Source organism: Rhinolophus sinicus, chromosome X (genome assembly GCF_036562045.2).
Source record: "Rhinolophus sinicus isolate RSC01 chromosome X, ASM3656204v1, whole genome shotgun sequence".
NCBI classification, from domain to species: Eukaryota; Metazoa; Chordata; class Mammalia; order Chiroptera; family Rhinolophidae; genus Rhinolophus; species Rhinolophus sinicus.
In genome coordinates this window covers 85,463,479-85,482,832 of record NC_133768.1, presented here as the reverse complement: position 1 = coordinate 85,482,832, position 19,354 = coordinate 85,463,479, and the positions used below count along the sequence as shown (strand labels likewise).

Sequence of the window (19,354 nt, the reverse complement as noted above, 5' to 3'; positions counted from 1 at the left end):
GTTCAATTCTGTATTACATCATTTATAAATCCCATTGTGTTGTCAGGGATTCTCCCAGATAGGTGGGGTCAGGGACGGGGTGAATTGTGAGAGGTGACCCAGAGCAATGGCGGTGACCACCACCACAGCTGGTCCCTCTTCCACATTTCCGTCCCCCTTGCCGGAACTAGTTGGGCTGGGAATTTGTGTCTGCTGTCCACAGTTCTCAGAACAGCAAATATTCTATTCTTTTGATCTGACACGGCTACTGTTCCGCTTGTAGCACTGGGCAGGTGGGGGCGGGGCGAGCCCCTGGAGGGTAGGGAAGGGGCGGCTAGTCTCAGTGCCTAAGGCTTCCGTTCTCTGCTCAGCAGTGAGGGCTTAAACCACCATTTTCAGCCTTCTTCTTTCAGTCTTTGCTCCGAGGTCTCTGCCGTGAGCCTTGGGTTCAGCCGTGTTGTATGCTGTCCCCTCAGCCCTGTGGGCCATAAACGGAGCCCTAGCAGTCTGAGTTCTTCCCTCTCCTACAGCTGCGGTAGTTCCGGGATGCAGTGAGCTCGGAGCACTGAGCTAGGTCTGCGTCCTGTTCCCGCGCAGCTCTGTCTCATCACTTCTCCCTTCCCGCCTCCCCTGCTCGCGGAATTTGCCCATCTTTAGGTGAATTCAGCAGTGAGACTCTTCGTCTTACCTGTCTCCTGTGCAGGGAGTCCTTTGTGGAGGTATAGTTGTTCGATTAGTTGTAAATTCCAGGTGAGATTTCCAGAGGCTGACCTCATGCCGCCATTTTGATCCACTTATTCTCCAGTTGTATAATTTTTGAAGTCAGTAAGAAACCCATAATTATTTAAAGCATGAGATATGTTTTATGACTGATTTTATCTCTATATGTTGTATTTTTGTTCTTAAGCAGCAAAACTGTCAAAGAAAATGAGAAAGAAAAAGGAAAAGAGAAAGAAAAAGAGAAAAAAGAAAAGACTCCAGCTACTACTCCAGAGGCCAGGGTACTTGGTAAAGATGGTAAAGAAAAACCAAAGGAAGAGCGGCCAAATAAAGATGAAAAAGCAAGAGAGACGAAGGAAAGAACACCTAAGTCTGACAAAGAGAAAGAAAAGTTCAAGAAGGAAGAAAAAGCTAAAGATGAGAAATTCAAGACCACTGTCCCCAATGTAGAATCAAAATCGACTCAAGAAAAGGAAAGAGAGAAGGAGCCGTCCAGAGAAAGAGATATAGCAAAGGAAATGAAATCAAAGGAAAATGTTAAAGGAGGAGAAAAAACACCAGTTTCTGGGTCCTTGAAGTCACCTGTTCCCCGATCAGATATTGCTGAGCCTGAAAGGGGCAAGTTTGCATTTCTTTACATTTGTTTACCTTTGGTTTTTGTCTCCTTGTTTTGGCAAGTTATCTAGGGAGTTCACTGGGGGCAACTAATACTTGATGAACTTAAAAGTTGGTGATTTTTTTGAAGTGTTTGGAAAAAGTAGAAATATACCTTATTGTGACTATTTCTTTTGTCCCAACAGAACAAAAACGCCGCAAAATTGATACCCACCCTTCTCCTTCACATTCCTCAACAGTAAAGGTTAGTATAGCCTGAGGAAGGCAGCGTCCATGTTAGGCTCACCTGTTTGGAATACGTGTCCTGACTTCCTTCAAGTCTTGTGCCAAGTATTCACTGGAGCCACTGGAGGTTTTATGTTGCATTATAGAATGAATTTTTTGCATATTGGTGGACTGATATTTTTTCCTATTGAGTATTTTTGTAATAAAAATGTTAAAACTTCAAGGACCTAGCACTAATTTTGTAGTGTTTGAAAGTACAAGAGAAATTTTACCCAGAAGTGCCTCACTGCTTTAAGCAGTCTTTTTGGAGTGCAATGGTAGCTACAAGCAAATGAATCTTTTCAGCAGAATGAAGCCTATTTTTCGGAATAAATATTGAAGAATATATAGCAATGAAGACATCCTGGATGATATAGGATAAACAAGATACCTCTGAATTCATCAAGCTTCTTGATGAGCATCATACCGATGTGTGCCTTCTAAGAAGGAGTCTTGAAAGGAGTTCCATTTTAAAGTCTCCTTGGTGATCAGTTCTCCTGTAGTTGTGTATATTCAGTGAGCATGCAGCTTCTGTTGTATCTTCTCTTGGAGGTTTGTTTATACCTGTTGGGTTCCCAACAAGTTGAACCTTGCGTTACGATAAAAGCAGATGTGGCATCCAATCCTACCACCCAGCAAAGAGAAACCCCAGGCATTCAACTGCAGCACAAAATCGTGGGTGTAGCCTTCTTGAAGACTCAGGGTAGCCATTCCTTGCTCCATATTTAATTTTTATTCTAAAGTCATCTAATTTCATGGAATCTTTGAATTTGCAGTACGTTGAACTTTTAAAACTGTAAGTTAACTAATTCTTCATCAAGAACACTGTGGTGGAATACCATAATTGATTTTCTTTCTTTCAAGTGGTGTGTGTATGTGTGTATGTGTGTGTGTGTGTGTGTGTGTGTTTGTGTGTGTGTGTGTGTTATGAGATTCACCATCAGAGGCAGTTTGCAAAAAACTGATTACTCTTTTATAGAATATATTTTGTTTTCTTGTTAATATAATGCCACTGAGTTTTCTGTCTAGGATAAAAAAATGTGTATATTTATGTTGGAGTCAGAGTAAAGTGAAAATTGAAACCTCCCAATTAAAGAAAAAACTATGAAAATGTAAGACAGTGTTGTTGTTCTACAGTGACCTCCACTATTTTAAACTTTTTGTGGAGAAAAAAATGTTTTGATATCTTAAGCCTCTTAATATAACTTAAGTGTAATGAAAAATGTGGCATTGACATTTATTTTTAAATTCTGAGCAGAGAAAAATTTTTATTTGTTACATTGAATACATATAATTTAGTTTTTTTTAACATTATAATTCCATTACATGGTTTTGCTTTTGTTATTTATTGTTGCTATTCATACAATAATGACATCACAAGATTTATCCTCACAAGAAGTAGCTGGTTTATTTCCAGGTTACAGCCATACTTCCCAAAGTTCCTCTGGGTTCTGAGAACTATGCCAGCTCACCTGTCATCTCCATTCATTTTCTACAGGACAGTCTCATCGAACTCAAGGAGTCTTCAGCAAAGGTTTGAGTCTTTTAAAATCATCATGCCTAAGTAAAGCCAAAAAATTCTTTACTTCATTTATTTAGTATAAACTCTCACCCTAGTAAATTCAGTAAGCTAGTGGAATAACCTTTAAAAATACCTGTCACAAACTGATACAATGGACGGCAGTGGTCCCTTTTAATGAGATTGTTATAAAATGTGTGTAATGTGGCAACATTTCTATAATCTCTCCTTGCTTGCTGTGTTATTAATTATCCTTTTATACTTCAAAATTTGGAAATAAATTTAAGGTTTGGGGAAGGCACTATTGGTTTGTTTTGGGGAATAGGCTTATTTACTTTCTTAAAACAAATCTGTCAGGCTGTTCTCTGACTTTTTTAGATAACCCGAAAGACCTAAAAATGAATTTGATGCATTCACATAACTGTTCTAAAAACTGAGCCCATCTCAATCCATAAAATTCTTTATATCGCCTCTGCTGAGCTACTTTTTGGTAGTTGTAGCATAATATCAAGAAATATGGTTAATGTAAACTAATCATTTTTCTGGAGGGGAATACTCAACTTGATGGTTGTGTTTACATGTCAGTATTACTTCTTGCCTATTACTCTATTTTCTTGAGTATTCTACTAAAAATGTGCAGTTTGTGTATCTTATTACAGTTCTTTTTATTATTGTAGTTGAATTGTCCATTGTTCATGTTATTTTGTCTTTATTATAAAACTTGTACCCTCCTTTACTTTGATTTTCTACTTTGCCTCCTCTTATATCTGCTAAATATGATTCTTTACTGGTGGACCAATACAAAATGAAATTTTGAAACATAGTCAGTTGACATTACTAACTGCTTTTAGATCTGTAGCTTTAAAATGAAATGTCTATGGATATTGGGCAAATAAGCATTCATTTTTAACAATTTAGATTAGCCAATGTGCCTGAAATTGTAGCATTGTTTTCAGAATATATTGTATTAATCAAAAGAGTATCAGCTGTACTGTGAATGCTTTCTTTTGAAGTAAAACTTTTTATTGGCTAAATTAAATATGTATTGCAATATAGTAGGTTTTCATAACCAGTTTGGGATTGTGTATGTCAGTCTTAACCGTCAGTGGTTTATTTGGGCTATTTTAAATTCATGGATTAACAATGTTACCTTGTATTTATTTCCTGAAACATCCTTTGAAGCAGTTTGAAACCTGCTGTTATAGTTAACTGGATTTTTAAATCAATGATGAAGATTATGGTTCCTTACATTTGTGAAAGCCTTTTGAAAATAAAACATATGTGAGAGAAACATATGTTATCTCATTTCATGCTCATTACAGTGCTGTGAGGTAGATAGGGCAGGTGGTAGTGTCTTTTTGACAAATAAGAGACTAAAAACGTTCTTGATCCTTTCCCAGTGGCATATAACTTGTCAGTACTAAAACGTGCACTACAATTAAGGTTCCTCAGTTGTTGTTACCACAATGAAAAAAATTACAGGAAAAGAAATTAATGGTTCCTTGATTCTTAGCACCCATTTCAACAGTAGTTGACAGGGTTCCTAACTCCTTTAGTATGTTTGTCTTGTTTTTAATCATAGTGATTCAAGTCAATCTTTTGATCCCCCCCCTTTAAAAAAGATGGGGACTTTGGGGACATTTAAAATTCAATAGATTCATTTCACATTCAACCAGAAAATTTTGAAAATGGCAGGCATATGAACACGCTTCTAAAAAATTATGTGACTCATACCACTGGCAATATTACTCAGTGTTCAGTAAATGTTTGAAATGAATTCTTAGATCTTTGAACTTTGGTAAAGCATCCAAAGTTTACTGGTCTGCATAGTAGTTGATGTTAATTTTTTTTGTGTCTAGGAAATTTTAATAGTATTTGAATGTCTTAGAAAAAAATTTACTGGACTTTGAATGACCTCTGAAATTGATGATCTGTGTACACTCACTGTTCGTGGGGTAGCTTTTACTTTTTAGAGGACTTGAAAGACATGTGTCTTTTTTCATGTAGTCTTGTAACTCTTACGTAAAAAATTGTTCCCTGCTTTAGTTGAACCTTTTAGTTATGCCCTGGGATCCTCCTTTTTTATGTAAAATTACTTACTATGATCACTTCTAATCCATGGTAAAATGTAATACATGGACTTGGCTTTTCAAGTAAGATTAGTTAAAGGAGAAAAATCTAGCTTAGTATCCAAATATTTTGTCAGTTCACCGCCCACTCCCAATTTCTAATTGGCGGTTTTGGTCAGTTGTGTTTTTACCTGGCAGTCCTAACAGCTACATTTGATGAAGAACATGTGAAAAGCATGCTCCTATAACCTAGTTTCTCTGTAATTTAGGAGGGCAGCAATAACCACCTCAAAAGAGAATGCTACTTTTAATTCTGTTCACCATCTTAAAACAAGCATTTACAACCAAACCCAAGTCTGCAAGTGAGGCCATCTTTATGTATTGTAGCCTTAATCAGATCAATGTAGCAGTGTTCTCTTAAACAGATTTTGAAAAATCAACCATTGTTTTTCGAACCTAATGAGCCCAGTGTCAAAAATAAAAGCAAATCAAAAACAAAATTCAACAACACTACATACAGATCAATTTAACAAATCATTAATTTTATTTGGCCTACATGTATTGAGTACTCACTGTGTATAAGGCACTAGTACGTGTTTAAAAGTAGAAAAGGCACATTAGCTATCTTACCATACTGGAAACTATGTTATGGACAAAAATAAATGATATGAAATTAATGGGATACCTGTCACAAAAAAGGTTAAGATAAAATAATATGAGTTCACTGGAAAGTGAGTTGCAGAATTGAGGGACAGTCGAACTGCCTGATGGCTTTTGAACTGTCTTTGAAGGCTAAGTAGGATTTTAAGAGATTAAGGTAAAAGTCAGCAACCACTCTGGTGAAGAGAATTGGGAAGGATAGGGTGTTAGGGAGCAGTGGTAGCCACAGCACAGAGTGCATTAGGTTGCTCCTTAGTAGGATATGATTGTGCAAAGATTGCGAAGAGTTTGGAATACCTAAGCAAAGGAGTATGCATTTTATTCCATAGGTAATGAGAGACTCTTTTAGTGGAAAAGAGTATTGTGGTCAGAACAATTCTCTTAGAAGGATAGAAAGAAGGAATATAATTGAGTACATTTCTAAACTAAGAATTTCTAGGTTTCTTAATTGCTTGCAATACAGGATTTAAGTTAGGCACAGTTAAAAACATTCTTGGGGGGTGGGTTGTGCACACGTGTGCTTATTTGTAACCACAAACTATTTTTTTGCCTTTATTGGGAAAATTAAGCAATACTTCCCTTAGAGAAATCTTCTTTGAGTATTGCAGTAATATTTCCTTTGTCTTAAACAGTTTCATGAGTAGTATTAAGATATGAATACACCTCACCATTAGAAAATCTTGAAGTGTCATTTAGGGCATTACACCCAGCAAGAGTACCTTTTGGACAAGCACTTTTATGACTGTTTCTCATTCTCTTGCTCTTTGTTATTAATGAACATTTTGTCTATTTCAGTTGATCATCAACTTTTAAACATTGAAATTTTAAAGAATCTGCTTCTGCACTGTTATGGCAGTATTTCTGAGCCAGCTGAATTGAAAATATTTGGTGGTGTTAAAAAATAAGTGTTTCTTTAATTCTCAAACTGATGGTTGTCTTTTTTCATGTATTCCTTTGAATACCAAAGGATTTCCTCATGTAAAAATATTTGACTTTTGATTCTCTATTCTTTTCATTCCTAAGGTATATCTAGAATTGCATAGTTATATAATAAGTTATATTCAGTATTCTGCCTAAAACTTTTAGTGTCTTAAATTAAACATAAGCTTGTAGCCCAGTTATAAATACTGTAAGGTTAGGTATCTGATTACTTCCTTAATATTTTCTTTTATAATGGATTTTCATATTTACAACTTATATAAGTAAGGTTATCTCTTAATTATTTAGAGTTAGCAAGTCCTTGATCTTTGGCTGTTTTATTGCCCATGGGCCTTTTCATAGAGGAAGAATAAGCAGAGGAGAACAGTGATTCATCATTTTTCAGTCTTTGAGTTGTTATGTCATCCTTAGCTGACTAGTTTTCTGAGTTATTTAGAACCAGTAAGACAAATTTCACAGTTAGTTGTAATTATTTGATAGAAGTTGGAGTGCTTTCAGAAGTAGAGAATATGCAGCCTTCACCTTTGTAAAAATAATTTAGGTTAACCTATGCATGGTGTATGCTGAGGCAGAAAGATTTATTAGTCAGTCATAGCTAGGCTTTATTTTATATTTTTGCTCACTGTCATCTATTGCCTATCAATAGATGATAAAACTATTTAAAATTTGCATGATTGTGTAGAGGTTTGTATGTGTTTTTTTTTTTACAGTAAAGTCCAGTAACTATTTTTCACATATCAACTCTTGCAATGATGGTTATAGGTCTTCACAGTAGGGCTATAAAAGGAACTGTAGCTTGTGAATTTATGAATGAGTTACAGTTGAGGCAGGAGTGAACTGATTGAGTTTAAATGATAATTTTTATAAGGCCAAGAATTGAAGTCTTTGTGTAATTTGTGCCATGTTCTTACATTTTATCTCTTGTAATCCAGACATCTGACCAGTTTTGACTTTGAGTCTAACTACCAATTGTCTTTCATTAAATAAACAATCAAGCAAATGTTACCCATACTGGAAAACTAATAATCTTTAGTAATATTGCCTTAATTTAACAGCTCTACCTTAATCATACTCCTCCATCACTGTCCAAGAGTAAGGAGAGAGAAATGGACAAGAAAGATTTGGACAAGTCAAGGGAAAGATCCAGAGAAAGAGAGAAAAAAGATGAAAAGGACAGGAAAGAACGCAAAAGGGTTTGTAATTTTTTATAACTAGTTTGGAAAGCTCATTATCCTGTACAGTAGTATGTGTGTTGCCTTTTTTAAAGTACTAGTTTGTTGCATCGGAATCTGTTAATATAGTGTTTTAACTGGTATTTTCACCCTAAACTGTGTTTGGATCTTCTACCGAAATAGGGATCTTCAACCTAATAATCTCTTCCAGCTCTGCTTGTCTTTCATGTCATTTTACCAAGTATATGAAACTACCACAAATATTCTTCAGTGCTTCTTAGCTGTGCGCTTTTTGTATAAAAAGTAATACTTTAAAGCAAAAATGTAAACTCTTGATCAATGCAGTTCACAATTCTTGGTTCTAGGATCACTCAAACAATGATCGTGAAGTACCACCGGACTTAACCAAGAGGCGAAAAGAGGAAAATGGAACAAGTATGTAGACTTATTAATACTTTTGAAGCAATTGTCAAACTGAATTGGAAAATGCTTTCATGATTTTCTTTTATAATTTTAGTGGGGGTTTCAAAACACAAAAGTGAAAGTCCATGTGAGTCTCCTTATCCAAATGAGAAAGACAAGGAAAAAAATAAGTCAAAATCATCAGGCAAAGAAAAAGGCGGCGATTCATTTAAATCTGAAAAGATGGATAAAATCTCCTCCGGTGGCAAAAAGGTAAATTAGGAAAACAAAGGAACAGTATACTTTTCTTAGAAAATTAACACTTTGAAAATTTAGCAAATATTGAGGTTTTTTGTAGTCAAATAGTCTTTTGTTGTTTGGGGGTAGGGTACGTTATCTGCGGAATTCCAACCAGTTCAGTCCCAAATTACAGGAAGGGTAGAATTAGTTTACCTCTGAAATTCCTTTCCTCTCCATTACATGCCCACCTATTTCTGGTCACTGAGTTTCAGCCTTTCTTTTTGTGTTTTCTTTTTCCTTCGCCAACAAATGCTTTTAGTTTCTCTTCATTCATGAGATTAAAATATGGTTAGATGTATTCTCCCTGATTGCTCCATTGTCATAAAGTCCTTATTAACTGTGATTTTCAATATTTTTGTTATATTTTCTTCTAATAAACTTATGTTTGCAATTTGTAATTGAATTTCAAATTAAGTATAGTATGCATTCTCTTAGATACTAATGGATGATATTCAAAATACATCCCATGCATCTGTCATAAAGTAAGCAAGTCATTACTGAAGTGTAAAGTGTTTACAAAGCATTATTATGGTATAGATTCAAAATATATGCCATATGTTTATAGTTCTTAAAAGTAGTTTTGGAAAATTATAAGGTGATAGATTTAAAATTTCTATATGCTTTAAAAGGGAGGCTGCTCCTGTTAAGTATTTTTTAAATTGAGGTAAAATGCGCATAACATAAAATTTACCATTTTAAAGTATACAGTTCAGTGGCATTTAGTATATTTACACTGTGCAATCATCATCTCTGTCTAGTTCCAAAACATCCATACCCATTAAGCAGTCATTCCTCATTTCACCCTCCCTTTATCCCCTGGCAACTACTAATCTGCTTTCTGTCTCTGTGGATTTACCAATTTTGGATATTTCCTGTAAATGGAATCGTATAATAATGTGGCCTTTTGTGTCTGACTTCTTTCACTCAGAATAATGTTTTTGAGAGTCTTCCATGGTGTAGCGTGTATCAGTACTTCATTTGGCTAAATAACATTGCATTGTAGACCACATTTGTTTACCATTCATCAGTTGATGGACTTTTGTGTTGTTTTCCACCTTTTGGCTATTGTGAATAGTGCTGCTATGAAGTATTTGTTTGAATATCTGTTTTAAATTCTCTTGGTGTATATCCAGGAGTAGAAATTCTGAGTTAAATGGTAATGTTATGTTTACCTTTTTGAGGAACCGCCAAACTTTTCCACAGTGGCTGCACAGTTTACGTTTCTACCAGCAATATATGAGGGTGCCAATTTCTCTGCATCTTTGTCAACACTTGTTATTTTCTGTTTTTAAAAAATTACGTTTATTTTACTTTTTTTTATTATAACCAACCTAGTGGGTATGACATGGTATTTCATTGTGGTTTTGATTTTTGCATTCTTTAATGACTAATGATGTTGAGCATCTTTTCATGTGCTTTTTGGCCATGTGCATATCTTCTTTGGAGAAATCTATTCAGATGCTTTGGCCATTTTTTAAATTGGATTTTGTCTTTTTGTTGCTCAGTTGTAAGAATTCTTGATATAGTCTGATACTATACCCTTAAGGGATATGATTTGCAAATATTTTCTCCTATTCAGTAGGTTGTCTTTTCACTTTCTCACTAGTGTTCTTTGATGCATGAAAGTTTTTACTTTTGATGAAGTCCAATTTTGTTGTTGCTTGTGCTTTTAGTGTCATATTAAATGAGTTTTTGAAGAAAAACTTATGACTGGTGGGTGATTGAAAAGGGATTTTGAGCCTGATTTTTATGTTTGGTTTTCCCTTCCCCAACTAATTCCACAATTCCTTATAGGAGTCCAGGCATGATAAAGAAAAGATAGAAAAAAAAGAGAAACGGGACAGTTCAGGAGGAAAGGAAGAGAAGAAACAATATCCTTTTCATCTTATTGATGCTTTTAATCAGTGCAATGGAAAGCTTTGATACTGGTCATGTTTCGAATTGTACCCTTGTAGTATGTGGTGTAAATGCTTAAGAGCATCTTAGCTTTTAAATCGTCTCTCCAGTTAACCCTCTCAAAGGTACGAAATGTGAAAGTGGGAGGCTTGATATATTTTTTTTAACTTCTTTGGTGACTGAGGTTGTTTTACGCCACGAAGGGATTTAGAGTCCCTCTGGCTGTGTTATCACTGAGAGGAAGAAAGGGAACACAGAGTCCCTTGGGCTGGGGGTATGGGGAATTGAAGGGCAAGGTGATGCGGACGAACAGAGCTGGTAGAATTTGAGGCTCTAGGCTGGTCACAGCCAAGTAGGCCTGCAAGCTGAGGGATTATACTAAAAGATGAGACACTGTTTTTTGTTTTTGTTTTTGTTTTTTTTTTTCAAGTTGTTTTCCCTTAATTTGTCATCTACTCATAAGTCCTCGGACAAGCACAGATAATGAAGACTTTCAATCAAGGTGAGTGTTCTCTCACCTCCTTTTCATTTAAAGAGAAATTTTTATAAAATGAGGTCTGATAATGTTGAAGAAGCTAGATCCATTTTGCAGGGTACAACTAGAATTTTCCACCTAAATATAATGGCTAGGTCTTTGTGTATAGATGCAAAACAAGAGTCACAGTTATTTTTGAGCTGTTTTCATTTTAAGTTGGTTGATTAGCTATGCATTTTTTTTTTAAGCATCAAGATGTATTTAAGAATTTCTGGCTTTCTTTTCACTACTCATTCCCATCTTGTCTGGATAATTAATTACCTTTTTTAAGTGCCTATAGCCTTGTAAGTGGTAGTGGTATCTGCATTTTACAGGTGAAGAAACTGAGATTGAGAGGTTAAGTTGAAGAGGGTGACAGATACTAGCTGGCAGAGCCAATACTTAAACATAGGTCTTCTTGCCCTTTAGTATTCTCTGTTTTTTTGGCCTTTTCACACAGATATGTTATTCAGATATTTTTGTTTTAAGTTTTTGTGCCTCTTTTTCTACCAGTGCCAAACTTTTGCAAAGCCAAAAAATATGGTCTGTGCATTTAGTTCTGGAATTTAAAATACGCAGCTTTGTTTTCAAGGTAGTTATGCCTTATGTGAGATTTAAAGTGTTTTAAACATCTTAGATAAATTGTATGTGGACAGTAATCCACTGTCTTAGTGGACAGTATTGAGAACCTAATAATAGACTTTTGAGCACTCAGGTCATAATCTGAATAGTTCTTGTTTGGTGATGCCTTAGGATTATTGAGGTATGTAGGAGATTTGCCCTCTATATTTAATGGTTCAATATGGCTGTATTTGAAGTTGTTGATTCTTTTGTGTAGTCCATTTTCTGGTTTCCATATTGGCTGTTACTTCTAAATGATGTAAAGTATACTTGCTGTCTATACCCTCCACCTAATATTATTTGCTGCTTCTAATCTTTTATGAAACCAGATAGATAACCAAGGCTGTTCACAGTTATTTAAGAGAGAAATGCCTGAAAGCCTGTTCTGTATAAGGGTATGAGCTTTACCGTATAGATTTCGTTACAGTTATTTTGGCTGCAAAGCAGGGATTTGAGGTTGCTAAATACGTAACCTCCTGAGTAGTGGTGTGCTTTTTCTGCTTTGTTATTCTGTGCTTGTTATCTAAGTAGTAGAGTATAGTAAAATTAGGGCATTTAGAATTTAGTGATTTTTTTTTAAAAAATAGAAATATTGTAAAAGAAATAATTGTTGCCCATTCTTCAATTGTAGCCATCCCCTGCCCCAAGAACTAGCTGTCTTCACTAAGAGAACTATAAAGTCTTAATCTTCTTTTTCTTTTTTTTAAATTCTTCATCTTAACTTTTTTTCTAGTTTGGCAGTTTGCTGTTTTACTTCTTGCTTTCCTATTATTAAAGAAAACCCCCCAAAAACCTACCTCTTGTATCTTTAGTAGGAATGGGCCAACCATAGTCACTGATAACTTTCACTGTGATTTTATCTATCTCTCTTCACTCAGTACCTAAATATTATGCTTTGGTATGTGAAGGTTATGCTACAGATTCCTTTGAGTTCTTCTTCATACAGGCCATGGATTTGTACTTTACCTCTCTCTATAGAATCTCTCCGGACCAAAGGCATGAAAAGACTGACCTGGGTGTTAGATGTTAGGTTGGTGGTATTGTAGCAGAGCTACTCAATTCAGATACCCTTTTAAGATACAGTTAGCTTGATGTTCATCCTGTTCAATTTCTTGTTGACAGTTACGTACTGTACTTTCTGGCTGTTCTGGCTGCCTCCTGTTGGATACGTTTTAGGGTCGGTCACATCTTCTTCTTGTTCTTTCTTTACCTTTAGAGATCTCATCATTTTGGATTGGCACCATTTACCTTTAGGTTACTTCAAATCTGCTGCTCCCTACTCCGCTTTTTCCTTATTTTACATTCTACAAAAAAAAAAAGAGCTGCTGCGTATGTCACATTTCTGTGATTCAAAGATGTCATTAATTATAAGATTCATTATTGGTTTCTAGAACTATTTTGTGAGAAGGGTGAATAGAGAAATGGCATTGATTTGTAAGTACCACCCTGATTTCAGAAACATTGAAATGATTGCATTAAAATTAAGAAAATGCAATGTGTAAATGTGACCCAGATTAAATTCCTTCCAAAGACTTTTGTTTCCCTGTTTCATAATTTCAGTTGTACAATTCTTTCTGCTTGTTCTCTGCATCTTCTGTTACTTGTTATTGCTAAAGTCTTTGTCCAAATTCCTTATCTCTCCTTGATTTAATCCCTTGAACACTACTAGCTGCTTTGCCTTTAATCTTTTCCTCTAATTTTTTAAAAAATTTCTGCCTATTAAAATTTCCTTTTTAAAACCATCCTTTAGATTCTTAATTTTAATTTGATACATGTGGTCCTCAATTCATGAATGTTGAGTTCAGCTAACTTACTGAAAGTCCTTTTATGAACCAGATACTGTGCTAAACTGAAACTTGCTCACAGACTTTGAGAAGCTCAATCTTCTTAAATTTTATTTTTGATATCAAAGAACATTAGCAGTTAGCTCTATCCTATCCATCTGTATTTGTAATATACTACATTCTTATTCTAATCCTCCACGCCAATGAGGCCTAATATATTTTACAGGTCCATCTCTTACCTCAAGTCTTGTATGTGTAACCTAACTCTTTTATCCTTTAAACCCAAGGTTGTAAATACTCAGCCCTTGGGCATAATGTGGCTTGTTATATGTACCTTCTGGGCCTCACAACAATATTATCATTTTTAAAAAGTGGTTGCCTTTAAAAATCAAAAGAGTTGACAAAAATTTTAATTTCACTTTCTGTTGAAGAATTGAGACATCTGGCTATATTGTGTCCTGATTTCTGCATGGCAGCAATCGGCTAAACCTGCCTAGGTGCTGCCCTCCTTATAAAGAGAACGGGTGCTTTTTATAGTTTAGCTCAATCAGTTGCCACCAAGCTTACTTTGTTTCCATCATATACTAACCCCTGTAAATAATGTATTTTGTAATTATTGTTATGAGTCTTTTTTCTTCAGTCCATACTTGGAAACTGACTTCCTAAAGGCTCAAAGATTGCTTATTTGGGGACTGTGTTGCCATACTGAGGCGTAGTCCTAGATGCCGGCAATATGTGTTGAAGTAAGGAGTGTTCAATTAAGTTTCTTTCTCAGTGGTTTTCCATTGCTTACGTGTTTGGGCGCTTGCCTACAGAGTTCTAGTCACTGATTCTTATCTACATATGAGTATGTTACATACCTGTCTACTTACAGTGTAATATTGTTGAAGGCAAGAACTGCCTTCTAATAAAAAAACCAAGTATTTTTATTTATAACCTGCTATGTTTCAGTTACTCTGTTAACTTTACATGGTAACTATTAACTTTACATGGAGAACTATGTATAAAAGTATTAAGTATATCTCTTTGGGGTTGATAAGACACAGCACCGACTTCTTTTTGCCCTCAAGGGAATGTTCCATTTATTTACAGCGTTTTATAGTATACTGTTTAAAAAGAAGTTGCTTTATGTGCTGCAGCATATTTTTTGAGGGCAGGTTTATTATGCTTTCATTTGGGTCTGTAGTAATCAATGAATGTATACAAAAGTTTTGTTTGGTTGAAATGATAGGCACAAACTGTTTTTCCTCTTTGTTATCATCCTTTATGCTTTTAAAAGTACTGGGTGTGAGTTCTGTGCACTGGCATTCATGGGCACCACACAGTTGGAGAGAACAGGAGGAATTTTCCATTTCACTTATTCCACTTAAGGTAGACCAAATATTCACTGAGGGGCTGTGCTGTTTTTTAGACATACAGTCGTGAGCACTTACAGAAGGCTCCCATGCTACATGTACCCTTGAGTGTGACTATCCTCTACAGACACATTAATCCTGAGAGGCACCACTAGGTATGCTAAGATTCAGGTCAACACAATCCCAGTTTTAACTCTGAGTTACATTTTATCTACATGAAACATCCCAGGAAGTGTGTTTGCTATGTTAAGAATTCCTAGGTAGCAGTATAGGGGTAAATGAAGGAGTAAAGTGGAATTAGGATGGCTGTCCCTATGTCTTTCTCCTATAACTTCTTTCTTCCTCATAAATGTTCATTTGCCTTTTTAGCTGTCAACTTCATATATGAGTTTCTATTTGGGGGGAGAGAGAGAGAGAGTTTATAAAAGCATACCTCTGATAATTAGGCTGAATTTATATTTGCCTTTCTTTACTTTGATCACCAGTCTTTTTTTCTCCAGACCACCCTACTTTTCAAAATTGCTTCTTGCTGTCACAGCTCTCTATAAAATACCATCATTTAAAATCAGCTGCCTCTGCCCTAAGTGGATGCTCTTTCATGAGGTCATTTCATGCAGTTTTCTGATACATGAGTAGGAGTATGGCATGGTGGAAAATAGGCAAATGACAATGTAATACAGCAGGTCTTATTTCTGGCAAGAAAAAAGAGGAATAAAACCCTGGATGTGCAGATAATTCCCAATAGAAAGTGATGTTTATAAAGGTAATTTTGTCTTAGCAGAATAGAGGGACACTTTTTGTTGGAATGTGTCCTGCAAAGATGGTATTACCAATGAAATTTGTAGCACCAGTAGAGTAGAGGTGTCTAGGATGGAGGGCAGCCAACTCTGAACTGAGCCTGAAGTAGAAACCCTTTGAGAAACATCAACTGTCCTAGGTCTGAAAAAGATAGATCTGTGTGATCCCTTGCATTCTTACATGTAGTGGTTAAAAGCAGCCCATATTTTTAAAAAAGAGTTAATTAAAAAAAAAATCTTTAGAGAATATTCCAGGTAATATGGCATAAACTCATTGTTAATGAGAAGAAAATATTACTCTGCTGGAGGATAGAGTCCTGAAGGCTGAGTTTGGCACTGTTTCATCACTATGTGACTTTCTTCTTGATGGCAGTTTTCTTTCTGAAGTTCACTGAACTTGGGGCGGTTTTCAAGTTGTAATCTCAACACCTCAGCACTATTTTATAAATACACTCTGGACACTACTGAGAGACTGACATCCAGTATCTTCTTTCCACTTGCTCTTGTGCTTGCTGATTTGTCATTCCAGGGTGTGGACAGACCCCTAAACTGAAGGTCTCCCAGAGGAGGATGCCAAAGCTCCATGCGTCACTCTCAGAACGATATCTCCCATAATTCAGAGCTTCTGGTGCTGTCCATTTAATGGGAATCTGCTTTAAGTCAGAAGATGAATATAAACCACCATCCTCTTGACGAGACATTCCAAAGTCATTGATTTTCAGAACATTATTTTCACCTCCAGGCAGTGTCTTGCAGCAAGGTCCCTGTGCATACAGTTTTTACTCGAGATTCGTCATCCAGAAGCAGCATCTAATGAAAATTTCACTAACTGTTTTAGTTCATCCTTCTTTCTCAGAAAGGAGAGGAAATCACCTCCTGGAACCAGTTCTTTAATGATGTAGATAGGCTGTAATTGTGTGCGAACTCCTATAAGTTTGACAATTTTGGGATGATTATATTGCTTGAGGATTTTGGCTTCTTGTAAAAATTTTAATTTCAGTTCCTGGGAAAGATCATCTTTACATGTTTGAACAGCAATAACAGTTTTATCCTTCAATGTGCCCTTAAATATGTCATCAGAATTTCCCTTGTCCAGTAATACTCCTATTGTGACATCTTCATGATTGAGAACCCATTTCTTATTCTAATTATGGCCATACTGATATCATGATACTCTTCATTGGAACATTGACTTTTTTTTGCCATTTAAAAAATTGAGATGAAATTCACATAACAAAACTTGCCATTTTAAAGTGGTTTTTAGTATATTCACTATGTTGTATAATCATCACCACTGATTCCATCACCCCAAAGAAACCCCACGCCTGTTAGCAGTCACTCCCAATTCTCCCCTTCCCTCAGGCCCTGGCAATGATTTAATGTACTTTCTGTCTCTATAGATTTGCCTGTTTTGGACATTTCATAGAAATGAAATCATGCAATACGTGGCCTGTTATGTCTGGCTTCTTTCACATAGCATCATGTTTTCAAGGTTCATCCATGTTGTAGCATGTATCATAACTTCATTTCTTTTTATAACTAAATAATATTCCATTGTATGAATGTATACCACATTTTGTTTATCCATTCACCAGTGATGGACAGGAACAATGATTTTTAAGTATTAAAATTGTAAGTTCAACATTAGTGTATCCACAATTAAATTGATAATGTCAGGATTATACATGGTGTGAACAGAATGTTGTATAGAAATGATTATGTAAATTATTTGTTAGCATTTCATGCAAGTGTGATTATTTTCTAAGGCTCTTCTAGCTCTGGTTTTATGAAATGTGAATGTAGTATTTTCATCAATAAAGTTTAATGCGTTAAGCATTAGTTTAAAAATTGAATGAGAACAATGTTAGGCAGATAAGAAGTTATTTGCCACATGTTGTATTAATCATGTTTTGAATTTATTTCAATATGCAGTATTTGAAAAATTGTCAATACATAAAGGAAAGTAAATGAGTATAATTAAGTCAATATATTTTTAAAGCAATTTTTATAATTTAGCAGACGTTGCATCTTAATATAAGTCACTATTAAAATCATGTCCTTGTAAAAAATGTGATGTCATTTTTCTCTTTTTTGTTGATCATGTAAAATTGGTTTCTTTTCATTGCTGTGTTCTGTTTACTTTTGACAAGCTATTGCTTGCCCCTGTGGAATGTTTTACCTGTTTCTATTTCATTATTTCTTCCTCCCCTCGCCCCACCCCTCCCTCTCTCGCAGACAAAAATGTTCAGCTTTTTTTTTTTTTTTAAGTCATCACAGTGTGCCTATCTTTAATGGTTTCTGAGAGTGGGCAATGAGAAATACACAGACATTTCATCCTTATCTGGGGACTTAATTCAAGCCTTTGTTATTGACAGAACTATTTTTCTTTATTAAACCCTCCTTCCTTCCCGCCCTCCCTCCCTCTCTCTCCTTTCCTTCCTTCTTTCCTTCCTTCTTTCCTTCCTTCCTTCCTTCCTTCCTTCCTTCCTTCCTTCCTTCCTTCCTTCCCCTTTTCCTTTCTTCCTCATTCTCCCTCCCTCTCTCCCTCTCTTTTACCTCCTCCTATCTTTCCCTCTTCTTTCTTCCCTCCTCCCTCCCTCCTTTTCTCCCTATCCCCCCCCTTCCATCCTTCCCTCCTTCGCTTTGTCCTTCCTTCCTCCCTTCCATCGTCCCTTCTTTCCTGCTTTCTCCCTCCTTCTCTCTCCCTCCCTCCCTCCTTCCTTCCTTCCTTTCTTTTTACCTCCTCCTCTTCGTCCCTCTTCTTTCTTCCCTCCTTCCTCCCTCCTTTCCTCTCCTTCCTTCCATCCTTCCCTCCTCCCTTCCTTTTTACTTCCTCCTCTCCTTCCCTCCTCTCATCCTCCTTTTCTCACTCTCTCCCTTCCTCTTTACATCCTTCCCTCTTTCCCCTCTCCCTCTTTCCCTTCCTTCCTTCCTTCCTTCCTTCCTTCCTTCCTTCCTTCCTTCCTTCCTTCCTATCAATATAATTACTTTGTTTCTTTCAGGTGAGATTGGAATGAAATTATTCAGCTGTGACCAGAAATTTATTTTCCTGAGTAGATTGCCAAGATTATGAATGAAGAGGGCCCATTTGCATCTCCTTAAATTATTTAGTCATCTGTTTTATTGCTTCATGCCAAGAACTTAAAATTGTTGAGTTGTGCATTACTGTATTTAACTTGTTGCTTAGTTTCTACATGTTTATTTTCAGTAAATGGCTGAAAGTGTTCACTATTCCATATTTTTAGCACAATGTGCTGCATACAATTTCCAACAAGCAAATAAGGTTACATTTGTACAGAATTTCACTTTAGGTTAACTAAATATGCTTGGGTTTAGTTTTTTATTTTATTTTACTCTGAAATGCTTCCTTTTTATTGTTTGAAACTGAAAATAAACAATTATTGAACCATTTTGAATTTACTTCATTTTAAAACTCAGTTTTAATTTATTATTTGGCCTGTTTTTAATATTACTCACTAAATCTAAGTGGGAGCAGTGTCTAATGAAATGCTTAGGAATCATTTTATATAGTATGTGTACAACGTTAAAACCTGTTTAAAAAAGAAAAAGGTACCAGCACTCACTTGTCCCTTGCCGTTTTTTCTTGTAATTATGTTAGACAAATCTACAGGGGTGGAATCAAAAGTAAATTGTGTTTTAACTCTACAGCTATAGGAGCTTTGTATTGCTGAACTTTCATGTGGAAAAATTTCACAGTGACATTTTTAAAAGAAAAATTTTTTAATCT

The 19,354-nt window shown here is 35.7% G+C and overlaps 1 protein-coding gene and 1 pseudogene across 13 annotated transcripts in view; one reads left to right on the top strand and one right to left on the bottom strand.

Annotated features, from left to right (window-relative positions):
* THOC2 (THO complex subunit 2) overlaps window positions 1-19,015 on the top strand; it is a 152,773-nt gene extending 133,758 nt beyond the window's left edge. For 3 of the 13 annotated variants that reach the window (XM_074324168.1, XM_074324162.1, XM_074324167.1), the window contains 9 exons: window positions 887-1,317; window positions 1,500-1,558; window positions 2,996-3,112; window positions 7,821-7,958; window positions 8,303-8,372; window positions 8,455-8,612; window positions 10,434-10,510; window positions 10,992-11,037; window positions 16,136-19,015. In XM_074324168.1, the coding sequence (XP_074180269.1) occupies window positions 887-1,317; window positions 1,500-1,558; window positions 2,996-3,112; window positions 7,821-7,958; window positions 8,303-8,372; window positions 8,455-8,612; window positions 10,434-10,510; window positions 10,992-11,019 (1,078 nt within the window). In that variant the 3' untranslated portion in view covers window positions 11,020-11,037; window positions 16,136-19,015. Of the gene's footprint in view, window positions 1-886; window positions 1,318-1,499; window positions 2,375-2,995; window positions 3,113-7,820; window positions 7,959-8,302; window positions 8,373-8,454; window positions 8,613-10,433; window positions 10,912-10,991; window positions 11,038-16,135 lie in introns of those variants that run through there. The other 10 variants (XM_074324166.1, XM_074324165.1, XM_074324163.1 and 7 more) reach the window with 10 other exon arrangements.
* LOC109438345 (tyrosine-protein kinase Fer) lies at window positions 15,954-16,910 on the bottom strand (annotated as a pseudogene).
* Window positions 19,016-19,354: the final 339 nt, after the last annotated feature.